Source organism: Trachemys scripta, chromosome 25 (genome assembly GCF_013100865.1).
Source record: "Trachemys scripta elegans isolate TJP31775 chromosome 25, CAS_Tse_1.0, whole genome shotgun sequence".
NCBI lineage: Eukaryota > Metazoa > Chordata > Testudines > Emydidae > Trachemys > Trachemys scripta.
The window spans coordinates 677,257-703,777 of NC_048322.1; the positions used below are offsets into that span (position 1 = coordinate 677,257).

Here is a 26,521-nt window from a genome sequence, read left to right on the forward strand (position 1 = left end):
ACTATGTTCTTTGTTCACAAAAAAAAAAATTATCTTTCTGAGGAATTCACTCCCTTTTTCCCATCCCACAGCTGCGACTGTCTCCCGACCTACCCTGGCATCACCCTCCCAGAGGCTGGCGCAGATTAGGCGCAGAAAGAAAAGGACACGGGACGACATGTTCTCAGAACTTATGGGCTGCTCCCGAGATGAGGCGGCCCAGCAGACTCAGTGGAGGGAGAACATGTCGCAATACCAGCGAGCACAGAGCGAACGGGAGGAGAGGTGGCGGCAGGAAGACCAGCAGGCGACTCAAACGCTGCTTGGACTAATGAGGGAGCAAACGGACATGCTCCAGCACCTTGTGGATGTTCTGCAGCACCGGAGGCAGGAGGACAGAGCCCCGCTGCAGTCTATCTCTAACTGCCCTCCCCCACCAAAGTCCCATATCCCCCTCACCCAAAGTCCCAAGGAGGGGCAGCAGAGGCTGTGAAAACTGTTACTCCACCCCTGCAGACTGCTCTAGTAGTAGAAGGCTGTCATTCCCCAAAATTTGATAAGTCCTTTCCTTCCTGCCTCACCCAAGCCCCCGTCCCAGTTTCATCCCCTACCTCTGTAGCTGCTAATAAAAAATACGTTTCTGTAATTACTGTTTCCATCATGTTCTTTTAGAGGAGAGTGTGTTTGAAGGGGGGGGGAAAGGGTTGGTAATTGGACAGGACAGTCACCTTTACCAGGATACAGACACAGGGGCAGGTTCAGCAGCAGGTCACACACACATTGTAGTCACTAGGCACCCTGGTCATTCTGGGAGGTGGTTTTCATGTTCTGTGTGTGGGGGGCTATGTGACTTTGTGGCGGGGGAGGACGGTTAGAGATCTTATGCAGCAGTCCTTATCCTGGATCACAGAGCCACGCAGCAGGGGATCTGTAACCGTCCTCCCCCTGCCACAAAGTCACATAGCCCCCACACACAGAGTCCCGAACAGGAGGGGTGGCACGCTCCATTGAAACAACCAGTCCACCAGTGCGGACCGCTCTAGGAGCAGGAGCCTGTCATTCCTCTAGTTTAGAAGCGATCTTTGCATCGCTACACTACACCTGCTCCCCACCACAGTCTGTGTCCCAATTTCAACACTTTACCACGAAAACCGTAATAAAGAAAACGGTGTTCATTAACAAATTTCCAGTTATTTTATTTTTAAACGTGTGTTGGAAGGGGGTGAACGGGGTATGTAACTGGAGAGGATAGTGAACATTAACTGGGTAAAGAAACGGGGGCAGGTTCAGCTTCTCTTTCAACAAACTTAATAGTCACAGGTTACCCTGCTCACTCAGGAACCTAGATTTCAAAGCCTCCCGGATGCACAGCGCATCCCGCTGGGCTCTTCTAATCGCACGGCTGCCTGGCTGGGCATAATCAGCAGCCAGACTATTTGCCTCAACCTCCCACCCCGCCATAAAGGTCTCCCCCTTGCTCTCACAGAGATTGTGGAGCACACAGCAAGCTGCAATAACAATGGGGACATTGGTTTCGCTGAGATCAGAGCGAGTCAGTAAGCTTCTCCATCTCCCCTGGAGACATCCAAAAGCACACTCCACCACCATTCTGCACTTGCTCAGCCGGTAGTTGAAGACTTCTTTTTCACTGTCCAGGGCGCCTGTATAGGGCTTTATGAGCCAGGGCATTAGTGGATAGGCTGGGTCCCCGAGGATGACTATAGGCATCTCCACATCCCCAACAGTTATTTTGTGGTCCGGGAAGTAGATACCTTCTTGCAGCCGTCTAAACAGATCAGAGTTTCTGAAAACACGAGCGTCATGAACCTTGCCCGGCCATCCGACGTTGATGTTTGTAAAATGTCCCCTATGGTCCACCAGTGCTTGCAGCACCATTGAAAAGTAGCCCTTTTGGTTAATGTACTGGCTGGCCTGGTGGTCCGGTCCCAGGATAGGGATGTGAGTTCCATCTATAGCCCCACTGCACTTTGGGAATCCCATCGCGGCGAAGCCATCTATGATGACCTGAACGTTTCCAAGGGTCACTACCTTCGACAGCAGTAGCTCAACGATTGCATTGGCTACTTGCATCACAACAACCCCCACGGTAGATATGCCCATGCCAAAGTGGTTCGCGACTGACCGGTAGCTGTCTGGCGTTGCAAGCTTCCAGAGGGCTATGGCCACTCGCTTCTGGACAGTCAGAGTTGCTCGCATCCAGGTGTCCTTGTGTTTCAGGGCAGGGGACAGCAACTCACAAAGTTCCAGGAAAGTTCCCTTCTGCATGCGAAAGTTTCGCAGCCACTGTTATTCATCCCAGACCTGCAGCACTATGCGGTCCCACCAGTCCGTGCTTGTTTCCCAGGCCCAGAATCGCCGTTCCATAGCATCAATATGACCCATTGCCACCATTATGTTCACGGCGCGGGGTCCCATGCTTTGCGAGAAGTCTGTGCCACTCTCAGTCTTAATGTCCTCACTGCGCTGCTGTAGCCTCCTTGTCCAATTTCTCAGCATCTGCCTCTGGAAAAGGTGGATGATAAGGTGCGAGTTGACAACGGCCATAACTGCAGCGATGGTCGCATCGGACTCCATGCTCGCAGTGCTGTGGCGTCCGCGCTGTCACTCACCAGAAAAGTGCGCGAACTGATTGCCCGCCGGCATTTTCAGGGAGGGAGGGCGGGAGTGACGGTTGGATGACGACAGTTACCCAAAACCACCCTCGACACATTTTTTTCCCCAGCAGGCATTGGGGGCTTGACCCAGAATTCCATTGGGCAGCGGGGACTGCGGGAACTGTGGGATAGCTGCCCACAGTGCACCGCTTCCAATGTCAACGCTTGCCCCGTTAGTGTGGACTCACAAAGTCAAATTACTGTCCTTAGTGTGGATACACATGTTCGACTTTGTAATATCGATTCCACATATTCGATTTAAGTAAAGTCGAACTACTCTCGTAGTGTAGACATACCCTGAGACAAGTATAAAGACTTTTTATTAAAATTAATGACATAATAAGTAAATGGTAAAACGGTTAGAATTACAAAATTATAATTGTATCACAGTTATTCAAGCTATATATATATATATGGTAATACATGATTATGTGCTGCAAAGGTTTGGTTAATACTTACACCCTGTTTTGATGACCTGGTGTTGAAGATATAGGATCACACCTTTGGTGGTGCCTCTGATAGAGAAAACTAATGTCACACCTCTGGCAGAGGAAGCTAATGCAAAAGCTGTTAGAGTTGTTTACTTTCTAACTATGCAAATGAGCATATTAATCCTTAGAGCTACAACAGCCTCCTCTCCCCAAATGCTGATGAGGTCCAGCATTTCAACATTGCTCCAAGCAAGGCATCGCTTGGTGCATGGAGCAGGCATGGTCACCTGGAAAGATGCACTGAGACCACTGCATGCATCACCAAGCAAACAGGAAGGGGACTTTCAAAATTCCCAAGGAATTTAAGGGGGCGGGGGTTCATGGTTGGTCACCTGAGGGCAGTGCAGTAGAGTTCAAAATGATGACCAAAGAGGCGAGAGCAGGGATTGTGGGACGCCTCCCAGAGGCCAATCGCAGCACTGTAATCGACCAGGGTGTCTACACTGGCACCGCGGCGCTGTAGCCCGGGCGCTGGAAGCTGTACACCTCTCATCGCAGTGTTTTTTTGTTTTTTTTTACAGCGCTGCAACTGCTCAGTTTCTGTACAGTAAGTGGCTTGGCAGAGTGTACACCTCGGGAGTTACACTACAGAAAGCAGCTTTACTGGGCAGAAACTTGCCAATGTAGACAAGGCCCTAGATGGCTTACAGAAGAACGCAAGACTGGTCATACTGGGTCAGACCAATGGTCAATCTAGCCCAGCGTGCTGCCTGAGAGTGACCAGTGCCAGATGCATCAGAGGGAACGAACAGAACAGGCTTGTTGACCTGCAAGGTGAAGGTCTGTCACCCCTACCTTTAATTTTATTGTTGTGGATTCCTACTTATCCTATCTTACAACAGCTCCCCCGAGGTCTCTGGGCAAATCACGTGTGAACCACTCCTTTCATACAGATGTGTCCCAATCCAGCTGAATTGAGGCAGACTTTGGGCCAATGTCAGTTTGGAAAAGGCCCGCTTAACCCAGCAGCTTTCTCAAAGTATCTCTTGCTGTGAACCGCATGTAGTGTGGATGTGTGAACCCCAAAGATATCAAACATGAAAGAAACACAAGGCCAGTTTTGAGGAGGTTTCCAGAGCCAGACCTAAGGAAAAGGGGCCTCAGCACCTATAAAAATAACTGGTTACAAAATTTAAATTAAGGAACCAAACCAAACCAAAAAACAACCCAGAAAAGCTACCATCACACATCCATCACCATTTTAGATTTTGACATCTCCTGCCTGATGTGACATCTTTGCTTTGCAAACAAGAGACCTGGAGAACTCTGTGGCTGTTACCCTCTAACTGGGTAAAAGGTTCCAAATCCTGTCTCAAGTAATTTTCCTCTTAAGGGAAGATTTATTTTAAAATTTATCATAATAAATTCCATTTTAAATAGAAATAATTACCGTCTATACTGGGTCTCTATTCTCATACATGCTATTTCTCTCACATATTCCCCTACTCTAATTCCTTTGAAGTGAGGTTTTAATTTCAGGATTAGCCTCCATTTCCAATGTAGTAGGAGGCAGCAGGGAGAGAATTAGAAAACCTGAATTATATTGTAACACTGAAAGTTATCACATCATCAGCCTCTTCCGTGACACTAATTAACTTCATGTTTATTTTCATTGTTGCTGGTAACAACTTATCCAACGATTACAAAATATAAACCAATAGGGCAGTTTTCTCTTCATTCCCATTTCCACCCAGTGAGCTTTGTGTGAAGTCACATTCTACAATAACCTAGGAGCCTTCCATTTCTGTGAATTCATTTCTCCCTCGGTCTTCTCCCAGAAGTGTGGTTGGAAGGGGTCTCCCACTACGTGGGAAGGCTGCATCATGAGAAAAACCACCTGTGCTCTATTTTCACACTTTCTAATCCTTCAAAGTAGCAGCAGCAGGAGAAGTGATACAAATGCACTAGACTTAATAGCAAATCCAAGAGACCAAACCACAGACTCTGGACTTAGCAATCATGAATCCTGCAGTCTGAACTTGGAATCTGATACATTCCCTCATTGGCTACCATCATTTGCCCAGCATGGAAGTGCTTTTGTCCAACAAGGTAGCCAGATTCAGACCCATAGGCATAGAATGGCTCTGAAGGAATCAGCTGTTTCTCTCTGTGCTTCATGAAACTTTGGATCCAAATGGTAAAGGACGGTTATTCCCAATTTAATTATGGCATCCCTTAGGAGTGTGACCAATACCACTAAACAAGGGAGCAGGGATCTAAAAATATTTTTCCTGGGCCACAGGTCACCATAGCTTCCATCTCTGGTGTGAAAATCAACCACCAGTACCTGCAATTTCTACCTGAGTTCTTGTCAAATCTTTGATCTTACTTGGAGTAATTTGACACTTCTCTGGCGTAGAATACTTCACCAACCACACAACATATCAGTAGCGATAGTGAGGTATAACTCCCCCAAATATGCCCTTTTATTTCTTTAATCTGGTGGCACAGATTTAAATTAGGACCTAAATTCAGGTACGGCTTAGAATCAGTGTAAGATCCAAATTGTCAGGTATCTATTAAAAATAGATATCTTTCTGCAGCTATATCACATTCAACATGGATTTCATTTTCTACACATTTGCAGCATCTCCCAGGGGAGAGTTGAACAGAAATGTCACTTCCATTTTCCCCATCTCTACCTAGATAGGGATTGCCTTTCCCAGATAACAGGCAACATGCAGCTGCTTAGGAAGGAGATATCTTCAGGAGCGACCTCCTGCAGAGCCCGTGCCACAACTGCTTTGGGAGCCCAAATGTATGGGCATTTTGCGTAGTTCCAAGTCATTTACTAGGGAATCCTCTTCCCAGCCCTTTAGAAAAAATATTGACCTAACCAATTGAAGAACAGGGGGGATTGGGATGGTGATGGGGAATAAGGAAATCTCTCTGATTTACCCTATCTTCTTCTGTTGTTACAGAGGGTGAAATAACATTTTCCCCTATCCCTGCCCTGTTCCTGCTCTTTGTTATAGTTAAAAATATTGAAGTGATAAAAATAGTAGTAAAAGTATCTGCTCTGCAGCACAACCTGAAGCAACATCAGAGCAACTGGGAATGAAACAATTTGTTCCCAAAGGGGGAACCTGAAGACTAACAATTGCTTTGAAATGGAGGAACAGTATAACCGTGATGCTCAGGGTTTGTTTAGGTCGGGTCAAGGGGGAACCTAATGCCAACCACTGCACCTGGGCTGCATCTGCGCTACAACTAGAATTGTCTTTTTACATCAAGATCACTAACTTGAGCAGCCAACGCCATGTACAGTCCTAGTGAATGTCAGGCACAGATAGTTTTTGCTTCCGCTTGTTGGGATCAAATCTCTCTCTCCCACCTGGAGCTGATGAACATTCCTGGCTGGAGGGACACACACTCCTACAACTCAAAAGGAAAGGAGTTGATAGATAAGATCACAGGACTGACCCCAAAGAAGGTGAGCAGCAAAAGGCACAAGCAGGCAACTCATCTGGTGGAGCTGAGAGATCACGATGAATATGGTGCAAAAATCACTATGTGGGAATTAGCAAATGTGATTTTTTTTTAAAAAAAATCTTTGGCCAGCCCTAGTCAAAGGATTTATTACAGTTCTTGCCCATGTGGATTCTCTGATGTTTGATAAGGTTTGAACGCTGACTGAAGCTTTTCCCGCACTCAGAGCATGTGTAGGGCCTCTCTCCTGTGTGGATTCTCCTGTGTACGCTCAGGACAGAGCTCTGATTGAAGCTTTTCCCACACTCAGAGCATGTGTAGGGCGTCTCTCCTGTGTGGATTCTCCTATGTGAGATGAGGTGTGAGCTCCGACTGAAGCATTTCCCGCACTCAGAGCATCCATACGGTTTCTCACCTCTGTGGATTCTCCTATGTATGATAAGGTCTGAGCTCAGCCTGAAGCTTTTCCCACACTCAGAGCATGTGTAGGGCGTCTCTCCTGTGTGGATTCTCCTATGTGAGATGAGGTGTGAGCTACAACTGAAGCATTTCCCGCACTCAGAGCACGTGTACGGCCTCTCTCCTGTGTGGATTCTCTGATGTCTGAAAAGGTGTGAGCTCCGCCTGAAGCTTTTACTGCACTCAGAGCATGTGTAGGGCCTCTCTCCTGTGTGGATTCTCCTGTGTAGGCTCAGGACAGAGCTCTGATTGAAGCTTTTCCCGCACTCAGAGCATGTGTAGGGCATCTCTCCTGTGTGGATTCTCCTATGTGTGCTCAGGGCAGAACTGTGACTGAAGCTTTTCCCGCACTCGGAGCATGTGTAGGGCCTCTCTCCTGTGTGGATTCTCCTATGTGTGCTCAGGGCAGAGCTCTGACTGAAGCTTTTCCCACACTCGGAGCACGTGTAGGGCGTCTCTCCTGTGTGGATTCTCTGATGTCTGATAAGGTGTGAGATCCGATTGAAGCATTTCCCACACTCAGAGCATCCATAAGGTTTCTCACCCATGTAGATTCTCTGATGTGTGATAAGGGCAGAGTTCCCATTGAAGCTTTTTCCGTACTCAGAGCACATGTAGTGTGTCTCTTCCAAGTTGATTCTGTCATGTATTATAAGGTCTGAGTGGCTACTGAAGTTTTCCTCTGGTCTCTCCTGACTCTCACAGGCTTTTGCTTTTTCTCGGAGTGCACAACTCCCGGAAACATTCCCTTTGGATCTTCCTGATAACTTCCCATGTGGTTCTACTTGCTCAGCATCTTCCTGCTGGGGTTTCTCCTCATTCTCACTCACCATCCCATCACCTGAATGGGAGACAAAAAGAATCCAGACATCGGTCACTCCCTGCACCAGAAAGAAAGGAAATCTCAGAGAGAGGAATGGAAAAAGGGATGAACAACCGAAAATATGTGTGGGAGAGATCAAACCTATCAGGAGCTGATTTTCCCCAAACCCTTCCACAGAGGAGAGAGGAAGGGATCAGTTTTGGTCTGCATCTCACCAGAACACTCAGGGAAAAGCGAGATTGGGGAGGGATCTGCTGCCAGTCAGAATAGGAAGGAAGCCATGAGTGATATCTGCCATAATGATTCCACATCTGCAGGGAACAATCCTAAACTTGGAGAGCTCACAGGGTCTTTGTAGGGCATCCCAAATGTTTCTTGCATTCCCAAACAGATGTTGATTTGGTTTAACCAATTTCTCACCTCTCCGGAGCACTTCTTCCTCAGAGCCCTGGAGGTCTAGGATCCATGGCTTTTCCCCTCGTTCCAGCTGCGAGATCACATCAGGTTTGGAAACTGGAAACCCTACTACAGGCAAAGAAAACAAGGGAGGTCAGTGGAATTTGTGGAATACTTGGCACAAAGAATATTCCATGGTTTTAACCCCAGCTGATTTTTAAGCAGTAACATCCCAAGGCCAGCTTCCTTAGCTGAAAGTGGCAGGAGAGTTATTATTATAATAAATCATATGCATTACCTTAGTGCCTCAGGACCAACTAACAGTGGGTACCCATTGTGCTAGGCAAAGTACAAACCCAGAATAGTAGATGGCCCATGCCCTATTTACAATCTAATTAGACAAGACGGACACAGAATGGGGGAAGGGGTAGAACCCACTGTTAGAATAGAGATATTCAGGCCTGCCTGTAAAGCCTATACTTTAAGAACTCAGGTGTATTTTTATCACTTAGCTAGTTACAGAGGTATAAAAACAAAGAATCAAAATCACAGTCTGCCTGTGTCTGGGCCTTGTCTCACTAGGAGAGTCTGAGGCCTTATTCTCAGGCTAAACCCTTTGGCTAAGCAGCAGGGGCAGCCATAAGCTGGGAAGCGACCGGTCACGTCCTCACCTCCCAAACCAGTCACACTGAACTAAGGTGCTATTGGGCTGTTAGGAAGACAATCTTGTCCCGATAGCGCCCATCACCACCTGATAAAGAAACAGACCTTAAGATGCTTAAAGAAAACTTAGTTTGATAGCATCCTGTCTAGCAAGAAATCACTTATCAATGGTTCTGGCTGTGAAACCCTCATTTCCGTATTGTTTTATCTTTATGGCCACTGCTTTTACATTGTCAATCAGTCTGGTTCTCTCATTTTTTCTGTCTGCTGTATAATTAATTTTGCTAGGTGTAAGTTAATTAGGGTACTGGGATATATTGGTTAGAAAATTATATTACAATATGTTAGAATTTGTTAGTTAGATTTCAGTACAATGACAGAGAAGCAAAGAAGACAATATAGTCCGTACTGGGCAATGCCCTTGAGCCCTGCTGCTGTAGAAAACGCTTTGGTTTCCTTTCACTGTGACTGCCCATTTGTCTTCGCTCCGGCAGAGCTTCCTGCCTCTGCGAGCCCAGTTCTTCCTGCTCCCAAAAACATAACGAGTCCATGTATGCTTCACTCAGCCAAGCAGATATCCTCCCATGGACAGGTAATAATTATTCCGTTGTCTCTGTCAGGTATTCCATCGATGTAGGTTGGTCCCAGCCAGTCCTTAATAACCCATTCATATCACCCCATGACAGCTACGTGAGAAAACACCTCATTTCTCCTACTCTTTATAATCATAGCAATACCAATCACAGAGGGAAACCGAGGTGTGTATTGGCATCATACAAGTATCACCACAATTCCCACCTCTATCACACACACACACATACTGCTCACAGCCCTTGGAGAGAGAGCAAAGCACAGGAGCTGGAGCTTATTCCAGTGAACACAGTGGAGGAGAAGCTGCAATCCTCACACCTTAGTCAAGAAGGAGAGGCATGTGGGTCCCCACCCATAGAGAGGGGCTGGCTAGAGGCATGATACAGGAGAGCGCATTCCTTGAGCACACTGCGGAGGCAGGTCAAAGGCTTAGCTATCCCAGAACTGTGACATCGCAAAAGCACTTTTGGGGGCATTAAGAAATCGAGTGACTCAGGTGTAATGGGAGGGAGAATTAAACTTCCCCAGCGTGTGGAGAAGGCTGGGGAATTAAACACTAAAATTCAGGAGCAACAGCCTCTAATACTTCTAGAAAAGGAGAATGTAAGAAACAAGAACTGGGCCATGCAACCTAGGAGGGACAGGCTCAAAGATCCAAGGAGCCTGGAGGGAAAACAGCTTGTGGCTGCTGCAGATGGGGAGAGAGGGGACAAGACTCTCTCCAAACTCTCGCTCCTGCTGACCCCGACCTGATTTTATGATCTATGACCTAGTCTCATGTTTTGTGGGCAATTTTATACTTGCTAGTGGTAAAATGTCATTCTCAAAGTATTACTTATTTGCTTGGAACATGCGTGGAGGGGCAAGGAAGTGATCATATATAAATGGGTTATTAAGGGCAGGGACTACACTACAGCTGGGATTAAAGCTCTGAGATCGATCCACCGGTGGTCGATGTAGCGGTCTAGTAAAAACCCACCAAATCGACTAAAGATGTCTCTGCAGTCGAACCCTGTACTCTACCCTGACGAGAAGAGTAAGGTAAGTAGACCCTGCGGTAACTCTACCTAAGGTACATAGGTTGACTTACCGCAGTAGTGTAGACATAGCCTAAGCTTGCTACAATAAAGGGTCTTATATTAGGTTGTGGCTCTGTGGGAGTAGTTATGCTGAAGTCTGGAATTTACCTGAATAGGCCTAAGGAGAGAATCCCAGGTCAGGTATTTTGCACCCCCATTTTGAGAGACTAACGAGGAACCGCAAACAGGTGCAATACACTGCAGGATTCTGAAAGCAGGAAGTTTGAGGCGTGCTTCAGCAATTAGGTTGCTATGAAGTATCTCAGCAGTTGGACCGCATTCATATGTATTATTAATAAATAAGTGATGTAAATCATGAGTATTAATGCTTGATGCATAATTATGGACTTCCGAAAGGCCACATATGTTTTGGGGCACCTATTGAAATTATTGTAATCAGAGTAAAGGAGCAGATACGGTATATAGCCATCCTATTACCCTAAGAAAGCAGATAAAATACCTCTCCTAGTTACCATTTTTTCATTTTGTCGGGTCCCCGAGACAGTGTAAACTGAAGGAGGGCCTCCCTTCTGATGGTTGCCCTTGCCCCTCCATCTCTGTTTCCAATGGTGTCCATAATTTGTAAGTACGCAGAGTGCAAGACCCTCTTTACTGTACTTACTTTAATCTAATCGTTATGTGTATTGATTTTTGCCTATGATTTCAATTATAACTGTCTGTATTAAATCAAGTTCTGTGTGTTTCACCAAATTTCATCTCCTCCATTAACTTGGAGTAGCCATCTACAAGGACAAGTTGTACCCCAACACGTAATCTTATAGGTGTAAAAAGTGTACAGGCTACACTACCATCCTGTGACATCATCAACCAAATCCCCATTTGTGCCTGGGTAGGGGCCCTGGTATGGGAGGGAGGACTCAGGATGCAACAAGGACTCAGGATGGTTGGCCAGGGTTGCTGTGCATAGAGATGGGGAGGTTATATGGGGAGAGAGGTAATGAGTGGAAGAGGGAGGTCAAGAGTTAAAATAATAATATTTGGGGGGGAAACGTACAATTAACTGAAACTGCACAGAAATAAAACTGGAGTGTAGGCTCTAAAGCAACAAGGCTTGGATAGGGATTCGGGGTTAAAGGTCTGGGATCCCCCAAGCTCTACATCCCCAAACCTCTCCTCCCTCCCACTGACGCACCCAGCCCACTTCCTGGGTGCCCTTCCTACACACTCCCCTCCCCTTCGTCCCATTACTCTCAGCCGGCACCACCTCCCGGCACCTTGGGAACTTCTTAGTGTTCCCTTCTCGTCTCTCACTACCTCATCCCTCCCTGCTGCTTCTTAGCTCTAATCCTATACACACCCTCCCCATGTCCTGGCGCCCCAGAATTATCTACCCCCCTCCCCCATTTTCCTCCCCTCCCACATCTCTCTTCTTCCTTCACCTATGGGGTCCTGAATGGCAACATTATACGCTCTCCTATCAAAAGAGGAGGTCATCTGATTGTCACACAAGCCATGCATGAGTCCTACACTATTTACTTAATTTAGAATTCTACAGGCAGCATATTTTCCTCTTAAAATGAGGAAAAGGCATGAAAGTTACAGTTATTAATGTAGATATTAATGTATCCAATAACGATACACTAAATGCAATTTTAAAATGACCGATAACACCAAAAAGGCACATGTCCAAAAATTATAGTAGTGGGTGGGAGATAAGGCAAAAAAAAAAGGGGGAGGGGCTAGGAAACTTGTCAAAACTTGTATCATGAGTAAAGGTGAATAGTTATTACTACTCAGGTTCTTTAGAGTACCCACAGCATCTAATAACTGAGGGGACGGGAATCCTTACCCAGCGAGGTCACATTCTCATAGTTCTCCTGCATGACATCCCTGTAGAGGGCTCTCTGAGTGGGGTGCAGCAGAGCCCACTCTTCCCTGGTGAAATACACAGCCACCTCCTCGAAAGTCACCGGCCTCTGAAAGAGCAAGAGTTCAACACTCAGTACCTGCTGCCCCAGTCACAACCCCACTATTCACGGAACAACAGCACCAGGTAAATGGAAGCTCTGGGAGGCACATGTTAACAGAGTCCCACCCCACCTTGCCTAGAGCAGCCAGGAGGCATCAGAGGGTAGGAAGAGAGAACCTTTGTGTTTCCCAGCTGACAGAAGGAGGCAGGGTTTTCACATTTATCACATACCTACTAGCCAGAGATTGATATAGGAGATGGGGCTGTCTCTGGACCCTGCTGGTGGCTCCCTACTAGGAATCCCAACACTCTCCAAATAAAATAGATGGAAGAAAGGGGAAGTCAATAGTAAAGAATATAAGTTAGAAGGTCAGAATTGTAGAAAATTGGTAAGGGAAGCTATCAGAAATCAATGATCAATGACAATAAGAAGGAAATTTTTAAAAGTATATTAAGTACAACATTAAACCTAACAATGGTAGTGGTAAATTACTAGATGGAAATGGCAGAATTATCAAAAATAATGAAGAAGAGGTAAAAGTGTTCAATAAATATCTCTCTCCTGGATTTGGAGAAAAAAACAGATGATCTAACTCTTATCATAAGATGTTGACGCTGACAGTCTTTCTATTCCAACAGTAACTCACGAGGACGTTAAACACCATCTATTAAAGTTAGATATGTTTAAATCAGTGGGTCCAGATAACAAGAGTTTTGAAAGACCTGGTGTAGGAGAGTGATGGACTGTTAATGTTGATTTTAATTAGGACTTGGAACACTGGGGAAATTCCATAAGACAGGAATAAAGCTAATGCTGTGCCAATATTTAAAAAGTGTAAAAGAGATGACCTATCTCATTACAAGGGTGTTAGTCTAAAATTGATACTGGGCAAAAGAATGGAGCAGCAGATACCGGATTTCATTAATAAAGAATTAAAGGGGGGGCTAATATAATTAGTACCCATTAACAAAGGTTTAGACACAATAGATCCTATCAAACTAACTGGATATCCTTATTGGATGAGATCCAAGTTTGGTCACAGCTAATAGTACTGATGTAATATACCTAGACTTCTGTAAGGCATATGACTTGGTTCAGCACAATATTGTGACTTGAAAACTAGAAAGATACAAAATACACACGGCATACATTAAATAGATTAAAAACTGGGATTGTAAATGGGGAACCATGGTCAAGTGGATTTCTTTCTAGTGGCTTCCCGCAAGGATTGGTTCTTGGCCCTGTGATATTTCACATTCTTATCAATGACCTAGAAGAGAATATAAAATCATCACTGATAAAGTTTGCAGTTGCCACAAAGACTGGGGGTGGTGGTAACTAATAAAGTGTCAGTAGATTCAGGCTCCAGCACTGGGAGTCTGGGAAGTTTTCCCAGTCCTGGCTGGGGGGTTATTTCCTGTTCCACAAAGAGGGGAAGTTCCATTCCCAACTCCTGTGCCTTGAAATTAAGACCTATCTCACACTACACCCCATATTCAGCGTAGTGTTGGATTATAATATGATTAGGACATAATTATGAGGCATTTTGTGGAAGATGCATCATGTGCAGGGTCATTGGAAAAGTTATAATTTCCTGAATAGGATTATCCTTTTTGTGTGCATGGATCATGTTTGTATCTGAAGTTATGAATATTGACTATGTATCTGTATTTCAAATGTGCTTATTCTGGGTAACACCCACAACGAGCCTTTCAGGTACAACAGTGAAGAAGCCAGACAGTGCTGATGGCTCATCAACAAAGACAATGGACCGTGGAAGAGCTTACCCTTCCTGTGAATGTTCCAGCCAGCCTATGAGTCATGGCTACAGCAGGGCATGCTAGGGCATGTGACCAGACCATATGACAATGAACTCCATTTTGGTACCTGTATTTTTCCACAAAGGGGACTGGGAACTGAGTTTGGAACAAAGGGTTCCTGCCATATGGAAAAGCTACATAAGGTGGGATGTGACATCATCTCTTGGCCTCATTCCCCAGACAAGTGAACTCCTGGAAGCACCTGAGGAACAAAGACTGAACTGGGGGATGTGCTGGTGGACTGCTTCAATCATCAGTCAGGGTGAGAAACTGCTAATTCAAATTCTATGCAGCTAGTAAAGGGGCGGGAAAAAGTTTTGGCCTGAGTGTTGCATCGGGTTTGGGAAATTGTATGGAGGGCTGGTTAGGATTCAGGCGGCCTGGGGCAAAGCAATTTCGAGGGCCCCTTCCATAAAAATAAGTTGCAATACTATAGAATACTATATTCTTGTGGGGGGTCCTGCAGGGCCCGGGGCAAAATGCCCCACTTGCCCCGCCCTCTGAGCGGCCCTGCTGACCTCCTTGACCCCTATCCACACCCCCACCTCCTGACCACCACCCCGAACTCCCCTGCCCTCTATCCAACTGGAGGGGAGGGACCAGGGGCTAGCCCCCTGGACCAGGAGCTCAGGGGCCGGGCAAGAGGGTCCTGCGGGCTGGATGTGGCCTGCAGGCCATAGTTTACCCACCTCTTATCTAGTATGCGAGGCTCAGTTTGAGTTTCTGGTTATTTGCCAAGTAATCTACTTTGATCTATTTGCTATCACTTATCGCTGGGAAATTGGTTGTTGTTTTCTGTCTGTCCTTGAGTGGCTTAGGTAAAGCACTCAGGTAGCTTAACTGAGTGTATGGCGCCACCTGTTGTCGTGTTGGGTGATAAAAAGGCCTGGAGAGGCTGGCTGAATCTCCAGCAAAGCAGTGTGAGAAGGGACAGCCCAGCTTCAGAATTAGAGGGCACAGCGGTTCCCAGAAGCCCCCCAGACTGCACACCAGGGTGACAACCCATTACATCCTAGATTACACAAGTCTCAGCCAGTTTGTCACGTCCTGTCCCCTCCCTTTCTCCACCCTAGATAGTTCCTATCTCCCATCACCTCTAGCAGCTCCCACCCTCCTATGCCTTTACTGCTCCTCTCCCTCCAAGCAGAACCCATCACCAGCTCCCTGGTAATCCCTTACCTGAGCCAGCTCCATTGCAGCCATTTCCTTCCCCCTGGGAGGAGGGAATGATCTGGAGCGAAACATGGACGTTATTCTGTAGCCTGCCAGGGAGAGAAGGGCAATGTGAGAGAATTCAGATGGGGATTTTGTCCACTCCACAAGCCGATTCCCCACAGATTTTTCCCTGCTAATGGACATTCTAGGTTCTGCCACACTGCGAAGCACAGAGTGACCTTATTCCAGTACATGCCTAGCCCCCTCCCACCAGGGTGTAACCCTCTGACACACGGTGAAACCCTCTCAGTAGCAGAGTCTCTCTGTTACACTTATCAAGTTTGCGGAGGATACCAAGCTGGGAGGAATTGCAAGTGCTTTGGAGAATAAGATTAAAATTCAAAATGATCTGGACAAACTGGAGAAATGGTCTGAAGTATATAGGATGAAATTCAACAAGGACAAATCCAAAGTACTTCACTTAGGAAGGAACAAGCAGTTGCACACATACAAAATGGGAAATGACTGCCTAGGAAGTAGTACTGTGGAAAGGGATCTGGGGGGTCACAGTGGATCACAAGCTAAATACGAGTCAACAGAGTGACACTGTTGCAAAAAAAGCAAACATCATTCTGGGATGTATTAGCAGGAGTATTGTAAGCAAGACACGAGAAGTAATTCTTCTGCTCTGCTCCACGCTGATTAGGCCTCAACTGGAGCAATGCGTCCAGTTCTGGGCGCCATATTTCAGGAAAGATGTGGACAAATTGGAGAGAGTCCAGAGAAGAGCAACAAAAATGATGAAAGGTCTAGAAAACATGACCTATGAGGGAAGATTGAAAAAATTGTGTTTGTTTAGTCTGGAGAAGAGAAGACTGAGAAGGGACATGATCACAGTTTTCAAGTACATAAAAGGCTGTTAGAAGGAGGAGGGAGAAAAATTGTTCTTCTTAACCCCTGAGGATAGCACAAAAAGCAATGGGCTTAAATTGCAGAAAGGGAGGTTTAGGTCTGACATTAGAAAAAACTTCCTGTTAGGGCGGTTAAGCAATGGAATAAATTGACTAGGGAGGTTGTGGAATCTCCACCATTGGGAATTTTTAAGAGCAGGCTGGACAAACACCTCTCAGGGATTATCTAGATAATACTTAGTCCTGCCTTCAGTGCAGGGGACAGGACTAGATGACTACTTGAGGTCTCTTCCAGTTCTATGATTCTATGAACCAAAGGCCAGAGAAGAGCAGAATCAAAGGAGTCACTTTGGGGGATGCTCCCTGTCATTGTCCCCAAGGCAGCTGTCTCAGGTTTACTAAGTTGTTTGATGCTCCAGCCTTTATACAGTCTCTCCTGGGAGTGCCCCCTTTCATGGGCTGGGCCTAGTTTTAGCTTTTGGCAAGCATGACCCTGGGGGCTCTGAGACTGGGCCTCCTTGTCTCAGCACACCTTGTTTCTTTCTGTGGCTCCCTATTGAGTCCAGATGAGTAGATACTCCTCATAGAACCTGTGAACATAAGAATGGCCCACTGCGTCAGACCAATGGTCCATCTAGCTCAGTGGCCAATGCCAGGTGCTTCAGAGGGAATGAAGAGAACAGGGAATCATCAAGTGATCCATCCCCTGTCGCCCATTCTGAGCTTCTGGCAAACTGAGGCCAGAGACACCATCCCTGCCCATCCTGCCTGTGACACTGGCAGATGAGGTGTTAGCTCTTGTAAAAGCCCCCATGTTTTAACTGAACACGGACAAACGCATAGCTGGAATCAGTCTGACTCCCCAGTGTTAGTATTGTTAAAACAGGTATTAGAATGACAAGAATGTGTTTAGACTTTATTGAATGCTTTATTGAGTTGTTGCCTGGGTTAATATCTCACTAGTTGCATTGTGAGCCTCTGTGGCTATTTACATCACCAGACAGGGGAGAGACTTTACCTAGGGGAAGTGCTGATTGCCAACAGAATGCATTACACCCTGCCTGGCAGGAAAGATCCATCAACATCAGATAGACTATTATGGGACGTTAAAGAAGACACAAGACTGTTGTTGTTGTGCTCTTGACCTCTCATTAGCTGAGTTTGCAGCTCAGAGCACATGGCAGAAAGGGGATAAAAAAACCCATGCTGAAGGAACTGATTATCTGTATGCTGCTTGCACTCTGGGCGGGGGCAAAGTTTCTAGGCATAAGGAAGAGATTCTCAGCTCCCTATCCTGGGTTAGTCCTAAAGAATATGTAGAGCTTGCTTATTAAGCTTCCATTGCCTTTTGAAATTTAAGACTGTAACTCGTCTCCATCTGCTTTAACTTTGTAAACAATTCTCATTTTCTTTGAAATAAATCTCAATAGAGGTTATGACAGGACTGGCTCCAAGTGTTGTCTTTGTGGGAGATCTAAGATTCAATTGACCTAAGGAAGTGACTGATTCTTTGGGACTGGCAGTAACCTGAACATTGCTGTGATTCGTGGTGTAAGGCAGTGGTTCTCAACCAGGGGTCTGGAGCCCCCTGGGGGGCCACGAGCAGTTAACGGGGGGGCTGCCAAGAAAGGCCAGCATTAGACTTGCCAAGACCCAGGGCAGAAAACTGAAGTCCCAGCGCATGGGGCTGAAGTCAGGGCCCCTGAGCCCCACGACAAGGAGCTAAAGCCAAAGCCTAAGCAATGTAGCTTTGTGGGGGCCCCTATGGCATGGGGCCCCAGGCAGTTGCCCTGCTTGCTACCCCCTAACGCCAGCCCTGGCTTTTGGATGCAGAAAGCCAGTTATTGTGGCCCACATGGGCCATGGAGTTTTTATATGTTGGGGGGGGGCCTCAGAAAGAAAAAGGTTGAGAACCCCTGGAGTAAGGGACCATCTGTCACAAAGGTGAGCTCACCTGCGTGGTGAGATATATGGGATGGCACAAGGGAACTGTCTGTGATTCCACGTTAATGCTGTTACAGTGCCTGAAGCGTTTACACTGGATACTTGGTTGGTGAAATCTCCATATAGACCTCACAACCAATTTGGGGTTTGTTCCCTGCTTCTTCCCAGTCTGCCTGAGGCTGGTGCTCATGCCCTCGAGTCACTGAAGACAGAGTTACAGAGACTTACGGGCACAACGCCACCAGCAGCAATTGGCAGCAACGCGGAGCAGGCTTTACAGTGACACAGTGTGGGCCAAATGGTCTATGGACTCAGTCAAGCCCCAGTTCTCCGCCAGTGCAAGTCAGCATCCCGGCAACCTTCAAGGAGGGTCAAGACTGTCACTTCTGGAGTGATGATGGATCTCCAGCATAGCATCACCTGCGCCCCATTACCCGCCTTGTCTCCTGAGACAGAGATGAGTGACAGAGGGTGCACAACGGATCCGTGGGGGTGGGAAAGAGATAACAAAACACACCTTCTAGGGGTCACCCCTCAGGAAGTCAAGGTAACAGGCCCTGTGGTGGCAGTAAAGGGGGAGGGAAGGGAGCAGGAGGGAGCAGCACCCTCAAAGGCAATGCTGCCAGTGGGTCGCCCCACCACATCAGGCATGGGGCTGATAGGGGGCCATTCCCTGGGCCTGGGTGCCTGTGAAGGGCTATATAAACCCCACGCTGGCACAGAAGGGGTTAAACTGCTTTAGTCTGGACTGGCCCAGCTCCTCCACACCTGCAAACCATGCCAGGACTGGAGCAGGAGTTAACAGGAGAGACCTACTCTATTCAGACTGGGGAAACCCTGGGAACAGTCTGTGGAGCATCTCCAGCCCCAAACAGAGGGTTGGCAGCATGCGGGGTTCTGGCCTTCACTGAGGGAGGCCCAGCAGTTGGGCACCAGGTTGATGGGCTGGATGGCCTCTCACTGGGGGCTGCCAGCAGCCTGGCACATGGAGTAGATAAGGGGTGGCCTGTGGAGCAGAAAGTGGAGCAGCGTCCCAGATAGCACACCGAGAAGGGAAATGGAGAGGGGATATGGGGCACTGCAGTGAATTCAGCACCCGTCCTGAAGGCCATTGGCAGAAAGTTGTCCTCTCCCTGGCCTACGGGGGTCAGACAGTGACACAGAGATCCGTTGGCAAAGGGTCACTTGGTCTTTGCCAGCAGCTCTCATCTGAGACCTGACAAACCCATCACACCAAACACATCTCTTGGAGGATGGTCATGCGAGGTGTCTACAGAAAGCTCATAGCTGGTCAAGACTCAAAGACCGAGAGATCAACGTACGGGTCCTACGTAAGGAACAAAGCATTTATATTGAAAATCTACTTTATGAACTTGGAATGGAAAAATCAATCACCGAGAGGTAACCGGCCCCGGATCGGCCCATCCACCCAAGAGGGAGTCGTCACTTCTCACTAGTCAGCACGCAAGGTAACGCAACGCTCAAGGGACCAGCCTTGCTCCCTCCTAAACTGTCAATGGAAAACTGTCAGACCAAACAACTGAAACTTATGGGGGGAGCTGAAGGTAACAAATTTAATTATCTGAAATCCAAAATATGAATAGTTTAAAGGTACATGTTACACATGTATGGGGTGGAGGGGCAGGCCACAGTGTATCGGGGAGGGGGCCTGTTTGGAGGAGGGGCAGAGCTAGGACATGGCTAGACCAGGAGCAGAAGGCGCAGCTGGGGCACAGACCAGGTCAGAGATTTCTCTCACTGGCTCTGTTACCAACTGCCCATGACAAACACTTGAAAGAAGGGGAGGCCGAGCTGGAAATGGTGGCAGAAGGAGGAGGTGGGGAAGGAGAGAAACATTTGAAAGCATGACCATTATTCCCATTCCACCATAATGAAAAAATACAGGAGAGGAGAGCAACACTTCACATGGAGAGAGCGCTGGGTTGGGACTATACCTGGCTTTGCCACAGACCTGTTGGGCGACCTTGGGTAACTCATTGCACTTCTCTGTGCCTCCGATTGCAAACTTGTGTGAGACCCACAACTGCCTATAGGGCTGCTACCTCCTCCCGCCAACATCGCTCTATGCAAAAAGCTAGGAAATTCACTTACAAAAAACTTTATGAACGCAGGATTTAAGGTTGCCCGGAGCTGTCTGGTGCCCTCCAGAAGAGAGATCAGCAAAACTCAAACTTGTAATAGTCAGGAAATGCAGAGATAAGGTACACACCAATGTAATCCTAATTCTGACCCACGTGAGCAATGACCCTTTCTTTACTCCTACAACACACCTATGTGCACCCAGCTATTTGAGATAGTGCCTATCACTAAAGTACTGGGGAAAATGTCAACCAGGGCACACAATAAAGCACTTGATCTTTGCTAAGACGGAATTTGGTTTTAGGTGAGCTGCGCTGTACAGGCACCTCTTCACCCCTTTTTACAACTCTTTCATCCTTACTCACAGAAGTTCCAGCTAACATTCTACATTCACGTACCCATCGTTAAGCACACAGACTGCTCTCGCATCCCATCTCACTGCTGACCATTCTCATGGCAAACAGTCCCGTTTCCACCTGACAACATGCACAGCTCAGTGCAGATACACACTGGAAGCTCAAGGTACACATGCACCTCTTTCCTTTCATCGCACACATGGGGGACTCAGACCCAGATCTTCTTATATCACAATCACACCTCCACCAAGTTGCTCCAACTAACGCCTCTACCTTTCAGTGAAGCTACACCTAACACAGTGAGTGCAGCTGGAGTGCTGGCAGATAATGCCCAGTGGCTGTTGCCACCTCCAGGGGGCAGAGTTAAGGTTGCATTGGCGTGCACATTAGCTCTCTATTTCCTAGTTTTTGGAGGTTTGAATTTTGCTGAACTTGATACTCTGGCAGGGCCCAACATACTGCTGTTTAAGGACACGGAGGGTTTGTAGGCTGCAGACCTGATCTTTGACGTTTTTGCCTTTTTAAAAGATAAATAATTACAATAAACGTACCGCTGCATAAATGAAGGTGTCAGGGACTAGATGAATGTTCAATAAATACACAGAAAGTGATGGCTCCCCATCCCTACCTGCCATTCACACAGGCAGCAAAGCCCTGGGAAAGGCAACTTTCAGAGGCAAAGAGAAGGGGATAGAGTTTAGAGTTCCAGGGGTGAAAAAGTTTTGGGGTATGGTGGGGGACAGAAGCAGTTGGGAATGGGCAGAATTAAGGTCCCTACAGGATACAGGCAATCGCTATAGGGCTACGAATAAGGCATTTTACTGTATAAAGTTCCAGATTAGATTATACCAATTTGTAAAGACACATGAGATCTTTCCCTCATGGTATCAACTTCACTGGGTTCTTTCTTTTATTGGTAATTCCCAGAAGTCAATAGATCAATAACATTCTATCAGTTATGAAGTGGCCATTTCAGATTTCTGCGGAGTGTCTATAATTTTGAACTAGGGGCCAGGTCCTTGGAGAGACAGAACCTTGTTTTCGTTTTAACTTGTGCACGCTCAGCGGCTTCTGGAATTTGGTTGAAAGTATTTCCATGTTTCCCTGGCCTGTTCTTAAAAGCGCTGCTATAGAAAGTGGGGAGAGGAAGAAACTCACTATAGGATCATAGATATTTATAGCTCATCGGAAGGAGGACGGGGATTGGTGGGTGTCTGGGGATTTAATAATAAACACACAAATATCATCGTTCTTAATGAATTTTCCTCTTCTAATTCCCATAAACCACTAAATTATCCCTGGCTGCCCCCAGGAATCTGGGGAGGGAGTACTAGTAACCTCCTGTGGCCAGTGTGGAAACTAAGGCACGAGGATCTTTCAGTGTCTGGCTCAAAGTCACCTACTTCACTGGATAAATCCCTAGTTGCTGGAGTCGCTTCCCTGGAAGTTTTTAAGAACAGGTAGGACAAACCTCTGTCAGAGATAATCTACATATACTGGGTCCTGCCTCGGCAGAGAGAGATGGACTTGATGACCGCTTGAGATCCCGAGCAGCCCTACATGTCTAAGATGCTATGCAATATATAGGTATAAAAACACAACATACAGAAAAATCCCCACCACAACGTCAGGCAAATCAGGAAAAAAAACAACCCCCCCCCCCCCAAAAAAAAAAAAAAAAACCCTACGCTCCACAGCATACGTCAGTTGTTGATCAGAGGTAAAATCTGAGTTTATTTCCCATCAGTATTTGACAAATGAACAGAGAGAAAAGAGGCAAGATTTGCAATAAATGCCTAGTCACGCTGAAGAACCGGAGAAAAGGGGTAAATCTGAGATGTTGTTTGTGTTTTATCATTAGAGAGACAGGGCCCAACACTCAGGGCCCATTCAAGTAGAAATAGAGTACGAGAGAGAAAATGGCAGGGGGGCAGGTGGAGGGATTTTAGGATATGTTATATCCATCTATGAGAGTGGTGCAGAAAACGGGTCACAAACTCCGCATTTGGTAACAGGAGAGACAAACCCCCAGATGGGGGGTGGGGGGGGATTTCTGTGGCTATGAAATGAGGGGAGGGGAAAGGGGGCAGTTTGGAGGGATTTTATGTGACTGTCCAACACACACAGACAGTGACGGTTCCCCCCCCCCCTTCAAACGGGCCCTAAGGGAGCCGGGGGGGGGGGGGGAGGTTTAAGGGGGCCAGGGCCGGGGAAGGGCCCTGCCGCAGGGAAGGGGGGGGGCGGGGGGGAGGGGTAGGTGCAACACACAGACACACTTTTCTCTCCCGAAATCATGATTTGAGGACTTCATTACTCAGCCAGAGGTTAGGGGGTCTGTTACAGGAGTGGGTGAGGAAGGTTCTGTGGCCTGCGATGGGCAGGAGCTCAGACTAGATGATCATGATGGTCCCTTCTGGCCTTAAAGTCTGTGAGTCTATAAACTGTGCCTTGCGTTGCACAGACACTGATGGAGATCAGGGCCCCATCGTGCTGCGCATAGGAGAGAACCTGACTGAAATCAGCACCGCCATTGTGCTGGGCACTGCACAGAGAGAGAGGGACAGTCCTTGCTCCAAAGAGATGACAATCCAAGTAGACAGTGGGTAGGAGGAAAACACAGAGGGGCTGTGAGTTCCCCAGGTCACCAAGCAGGTCAGTGACAGAGCCACGAACAGACCCCGGTAACTCCAGAGCCCCGTCACCCGCAGCTTGGAGAGGTCCCCAGACCCCACTGTATTAGGTGCAGGAAGAGGTGGTTCATCTATGGATGCACAGGCTGTCTTGGCAGGGCAGCTCAGCTGCAGTCCTTGCACACACAGCTGGGGGTGGGTGTCCTGGGTCAGGAGAAGTCGGTGTCCAGTCCTGTGGGGCTGTGCTCCTGGCTCATACCTCACTGCTGCCCCTCCGTTACCAGCTGCACTGTTCCCCCCACCCCAAGCCTTCAAACGGGGACAGAGTGCACTAGTGTAAATTTTGTCTATACTAAGGGTTTGCACCAATGCCTAAAACACCAGCGTGGCAGAGACCTTCAGTACCCAAAACAGCCCTAGAAATGGGATCTATTTCTCTCACGGACAGCCTGGGTGACCTTGGACACGTCAATGTTTCTCCTCCCAACTTTAGTCTATTTACCCAGCTGCCCACTCACTGGGGTCTCCTCTCTCCAGAGCTGCTCACCACTAAAATCTGTGTGGGGTCCCCAGAGCTCAGGTAGTTCAGCTGTGGAATAGTCTTACAAGGGTGGCTGTGGAGTCTCTTTCCCTGGAAGTTTTTAAGAACAGGTAGGACAAACCTCTGTCAGAGATAATCTACATATACTGGGTCCTGCCTCGGCAGAGAGAGCTGGACTTGATGACAGCTTGAGGCCCTGTTCAGCCCTACATTTCTAGGTTGCTATGCAATATATACATATAAAGATATAGCATACAGAAAAATCCCCCCCACAACATAATGTCAGGCAATTCAAGAAAAAAAAAAACAACCCAACCCCAAAAAACCTACACTCCACAGCATATATCAGTTGTTGATCACAGGTAAAATCTGAATACTTGTGGCACCTTAGAGACTAACAAATTTATTAGAGCATAAGCTTTCGTGGACTACAGCCCACTTCTTCGGATGCTTATGCTCTAATAAATTTGTGAGTCTCTAAGGTGCCACAAGTACTCCTGTTCTTCTTTTTGCGGATACAGACTAACACGGCTGCTACTCTGAAACAGGTAAAATCTGAGTGTATTTCCCAACTGTGACGAAGTGGGACTGTTCTTAATGTTTCCTCTGAATACTGTAGGGGTGCCTCAGTTTCCCCTATGCATTTCTTAAGTCTCTAGGTGGTGGAATAAGGGGGTGTAATTGTTGCAGAGCCAAGGGTCAGTGCACATAAATGGCCTGGGCCCTTCCCCCCTGCAAGGTGATAGCTAAAGGTGTTGGAGAACAAAGATCAGGTGACCTCCTGGCCCGGGAAAGAGACAAAGCCCAGAGGAGGAGGGGCTGGCAGGTGAGTCAGTTTGGGGCTGGCTGGGGATGTGGAGTGAGGTGCAGACGTGGTTGTCTGGCTCACTGCCCTGCAAAATGGACCCGGCTGAGGGGTCCTGTTCTCTGTACCTACCAGCTCTGTTTTAGGCCATGTTCCTGTCATCTAATAAACCTCTGTTTTCCCGGCTAGCTGAGAGTCACGTCTGACTGTGAAGTGGGGGTGCATGCAGGACCCTCTGGCTTCCCCAGGACCCCGCCTGGGTGGACTTGCTGTGGGAAACGCACGGTGGGGCAGAGGATGCTGAATGATCTGAGGTCAGACCCAGGAAGGTGGAAGGCGTGTGAGCTTCTTGCCCTGGAGACAGTCTGCTCTGAGAGAGGAGACTTCACCAGAGTGCTGTCTGGCTTCATAGGAGCAGTGCCGGAGCAGTGCCAGAGCATTGCCCAGGAACTCCGTGACACCAACACTATTTGATAAATGAACAGAGAGAAAAGAGGCAACATTTGCAATAAATGTCTAGTCACGCTGAAGAATCAGAGCAAAGGGGTAAATCTAAGCTGTGGTTCGTGTTTTATCATTAGAGAGGCAGGGCACAACACTTAGGGCCCATTCAAGTAGAAATAGACAATGAGAGAGAAAGTGGCCGGGGGGGGGGGGGGGGGGTTTAGGGTATTTTTTTACCCGAGTTTGGGGGGGGGGGGAAAAAAGGGCACAAAACCCCCCTTTTATAAAAAGAGAGAAAAAACCCCCGGCGGGGGGGGGGGGGGGATTTTCTGTGGCTATGAAATGAAGGGAGGGGGAAGGGGGCAGGTTGAAGGGATTTTATGTGACTGTCCAACACACACAGACAGTGACGGTTCCCCCCCTCCCATTCACATGGGGGCAGTTTGAAGGGGGCCAGGGAGGGAGAGCTGGAAGGACCCTGGAACAGGGAAGAGGGCAGCAGTGGGGGATGGGCAGGTGCAACACACAGAGACACACACACACACACACACAGAGACACAGACCACAAGTACTCCTGTTCTTTTTGCAGACACACACAGAGACACTCTCCCCCAGGGATTTCCCGGCCCCCCAGAGACTGTTCAACCCCCCCATCACTATGGAGGCTGCACCGGGACCCACCGCCCTGCCCCAGCTTCCGGCCTAGCCAAGGGCTGGAGGGGTCTCGGTAGGGGGGGGCCGGCCCAGTCCCCTGCTCGGTTCTTACCAGCTCCCCCTCGGGCCCTGAGCTCCCCCCCCTCCCCGAAAGTGACAGGTGATGGGCCCGGTGTAGTGTAGTAAAGTGCTCTCCTACTTACCCGACACTGAGCATGCTCAGTAACATCTGCTGAAGCCCCTGCCCTTCCTTGCCATCAGAGTCTGTGGTTGCTATTGACGGGGCAAAAAGGGGAAAATCGGAGCGGGGGGGGGGCGGAAATTGACTCGTTAGGGGGGTCAAGCAGCTGGACGCAGGGTTAGGAGAGGGGCTGAGGGGGAGGAGCAGGAGTTAAGCGCGCGCGCACACACACACACAGAGCAAGGGGTGGCCAGAGTCTGAGCCGGGGGCGGAAATGGAGGGGGGGGCGGGGTGAAGCAGCTGGAGGCCGGGTCAGGAGAGGGGCTGAGGGGCAAAATCAGGGCTGGGGGGAGGAGCAGGAGTTAAGGAGACCCACCCACAGACACCCAGACCCACACCCACAGACACACACTCGCTCTCTCTCACACACATTCACACAATTACAGACACACACACACACTCAC

General features: G+C 47.9%; 1 protein-coding gene across 5 annotated transcripts in view; it reads right to left on the reverse strand.

The window, feature by feature from the left end:
- Nucleotides 1-5,533: 5,533 nt before the first annotated feature.
- LOC117869996 (zinc finger protein 239-like) overlaps nt 5,534-26,521 on the reverse strand; it is a 1,162,621-nt gene continuing 1,141,633 nt past the window's right edge. For 2 of the 5 annotated variants that reach the window (XM_034757125.1, XM_034757131.1), the window contains 2 exons: nt 8,277-8,378; nt 5,534-7,874 (listed from right to left, as the gene is read on the reverse strand). In XM_034757125.1, coding sequence (XP_034613016.1) covers nt 6,709-7,874; nt 8,277-8,378 — 1,268 coding nt within the window. In that variant the 3' untranslated portion in view covers nt 5,534-6,708. Of the gene's footprint in view, nt 7,875-8,276; nt 8,382-8,923; nt 9,103-12,395; nt 13,787-15,515; nt 15,599-24,910; nt 25,245-26,079; nt 26,351-26,521 lie in introns of those variants that run through there. The other 3 variants (XM_034757130.1, XM_034757129.1, XM_034757132.1) reach the window with 3 other exon arrangements.